A 2,351-nucleotide genomic window follows, 5' to 3' on the forward strand; every position below is an offset into this window, starting at 1 on the left:
AGTCTTTACTGAGAGATCCTGGGACAAATGCCATGGTGTCCCTCTGCCCCTCCTCTCAAGCTGGTCTCCGGAGGAGTTTCCGGCTGGGCTGTAGGGAGAGGCTGGGTAGCTCGCAGGAAGGGAAGACGTCCACAGTAGCTGATTCTCCAGAGCTGCTGACCTACGAAGAGGTGGCCAGGTACCAGCACCAGACTGGTGAGAGGCCCCGCCTGGTGGTTCTGATCGGTAGGTGACATCCCGGGTTTCCAGGGAGTGGGCTAGTTTCCTCCCTGGAAGGGTGGGGCGGGAGCTCAGCAGGGACCCTGGTCAGCCTTCTCTCTGTTTCCCAGGGTCTCTGGGAGCCCGACTGCACGAGCTGAAGCAAAAGGTGGTGGCCGAGAACCCACAGCACTTTGGTGTTGCTGTTCCACGTAAGAGGGCCCATGTGGGTGTGTGTGTTCGTGCGCATGCACGTGAATATTTCACAGGGACTTGACTCCCCAAATCCATCCTAATTCTTGCTTTGGGTCTGAGGGACTGGCAGGCACTGCCTGCTATAGGCAAATTGTGGGACCTAGGCATGATGGGAAGAGACCCACTTTCAGTGGTCCACTAGGACCCTCTGAGGCAGAAGCTGGAAGACCATCTGCCTGGTTCCTGCCTCGGGTGGGAGGTGAGTCCAGAGCACATTGCAGGCAAAGTGGCAGCCTCAGCCTGACACCAAGGGGGACCCCCACAGTAGGGGGCATGCCAGCTTCCTCTTCACAATGACTCTGACTCCTATGGCCCCTGCCCACTGCTTGGATAAGAGAGCAGGTCAGGGGAGCTGGAGGGCCCAGTGAGTGGTATTTCTGGGGCACTCCCTTGTGATGGATTAGGCTATCAGGGTAACCGGGTACACTGCTGGGTGCTGCCACCCCTGCCAGTTCCTGAAGCTTCCTGTGATGAGGAGGAAGAGGAAAAGGCAGAGTGCCAGCTACTACACCAGGAGCTTTTATGTGCAGCAACTTGCTTAGTCCTCCCAGTAGCTCTGAGAAGAGGGATGATTATCATCCCTTCTGCAGAGGAAGACTTTGAGGCTCAGAGAGGTTAAGTAACTTGCCCAGTGCCACACAACTGGTAGGTGGTGGAGCCAAGATTCGAACCCAGGCAGCCTGCCCCAGCCACATTTGTAACGAGGCTGCACAGCAGCCTTGCTCCTGCTGCCTGTCCCTTCCTGCCCTTGGCTGCCCCTTTCTTTTCTGGGGCTCACTCTCCAATGCCTGGTGGCTACTGGGAGGGGGGCGTAGGGTGGCAGTGAGGGGGCTTTCGCAGAGTGTTCTTAGCCAGGGCAACCGCAAAGCCTTTCTTTTATCATCCTGCTTTCTCCTGGGCCTCTGGGCACATAGCCTAGCCTGTGGGTTGTCAGAATTGTCTCCCAGGGCCCGATCTGAAGTGGGGAGGTGGTGAGTTGGTGAGGCCATCTGGCAACACATTTGTGACAGACCTGAAAGGCTGCAGTGAGCCGCGACCTTCCGGGTTTCAGGTGGACTAGAACAGGATGTGCAGAAGTTGCTCATACGCAGTTGTTCAGAATCCCCTGGGTCCATCCCCTGGTGGGGGGGACCTGAATGGTCAGGCCTACCTGCTTCCAGGTACTCCCCAGATGGGAAACTTTCCTCTTTGGTTTTAGGAACTGGGGGAGTCAGGGAAGGCATCCCAGAGGCAGTGACTTTTATACTGGGTTTTGAAGAGTAAATAGGAGATTTCCAGGCAGAGAAGAAAGGAAGAGTTCTCTATACAGAGGGAGCAACATGTGCAAAGGGACGAAGGTGTGATCCAGAATAGCCGTGTCGGGGACTGGGGAAGTCGGTGTGGATGACGTGGCAGGAGGTGAAGCTGAGGCTGAAGTCTGGCAGATCATGAGGGTCTTACATACTCATCCAAGGTGTTTAGAATGTAATCAGCGAGTGAACAAAAGTTTCTAAGCAAGGGAATGACGTGGTTAGAATAGTCACCCTAGCGGCTCTACCAGAGATTTGACTAAGATGTCATGTGTGGACCACAGAGCATCCCCTGGGTGGTCCCAAGGGCTCGAAACACTGTCCTCTAAGATCTGAGAGCCAGCTTTGCTGAGACACGTCTAATCCATGAAAGGACTGTCTTCACGTCTCCTTTTCTTTCAAAATGAGAAATAATTAGAAAAGAATTAAAAGCATACAGTGGGGTCAAATGTATTTATCACCCCGTGCTCTCAAAAAAGAAAAACAATGAAGAAATAAAAGCTTAGGACTAGGGGTCCCTTAAGTGATTCTGTAAAAGCCACAGCATCAGCAAGGCCATTCGCAGAGTGGTTAATGGCATTTGCTTGGCATGAGACAGAGAGAGTGACC

General features: G+C 53.9%; 1 protein-coding gene across 1 annotated transcript in view; it reads left to right on the forward strand.

The window, feature by feature from the left end:
• MPP3 (membrane protein, palmitoylated 3 (MAGUK p55 subfamily member 3)) overlaps window positions 1-2,351 on the forward strand; it is a 27,606-nt gene that overhangs the window by 15,992 nt on the left and 9,263 nt on the right. Inside the window, exons 13-14 of the mRNA XM_008574388.1 lie at window positions 61-225; window positions 330-410. Coding sequence (XP_008572610.1) covers window positions 61-225; window positions 330-410 — 246 coding nt within the window. The remainder of the gene's footprint in view (window positions 1-60; window positions 226-329; window positions 411-2,351) is intronic.

The sequence above is a fragment of the Galeopterus variegatus genome, unplaced genomic scaffold, assembly GCF_000696425.1.
Source record: "Galeopterus variegatus unplaced genomic scaffold, G_variegatus-3.0.2 Scaffold1037, whole genome shotgun sequence".
Taxonomy (NCBI): domain Eukaryota; kingdom Metazoa; phylum Chordata; class Mammalia; order Dermoptera; family Cynocephalidae; genus Galeopterus; species Galeopterus variegatus.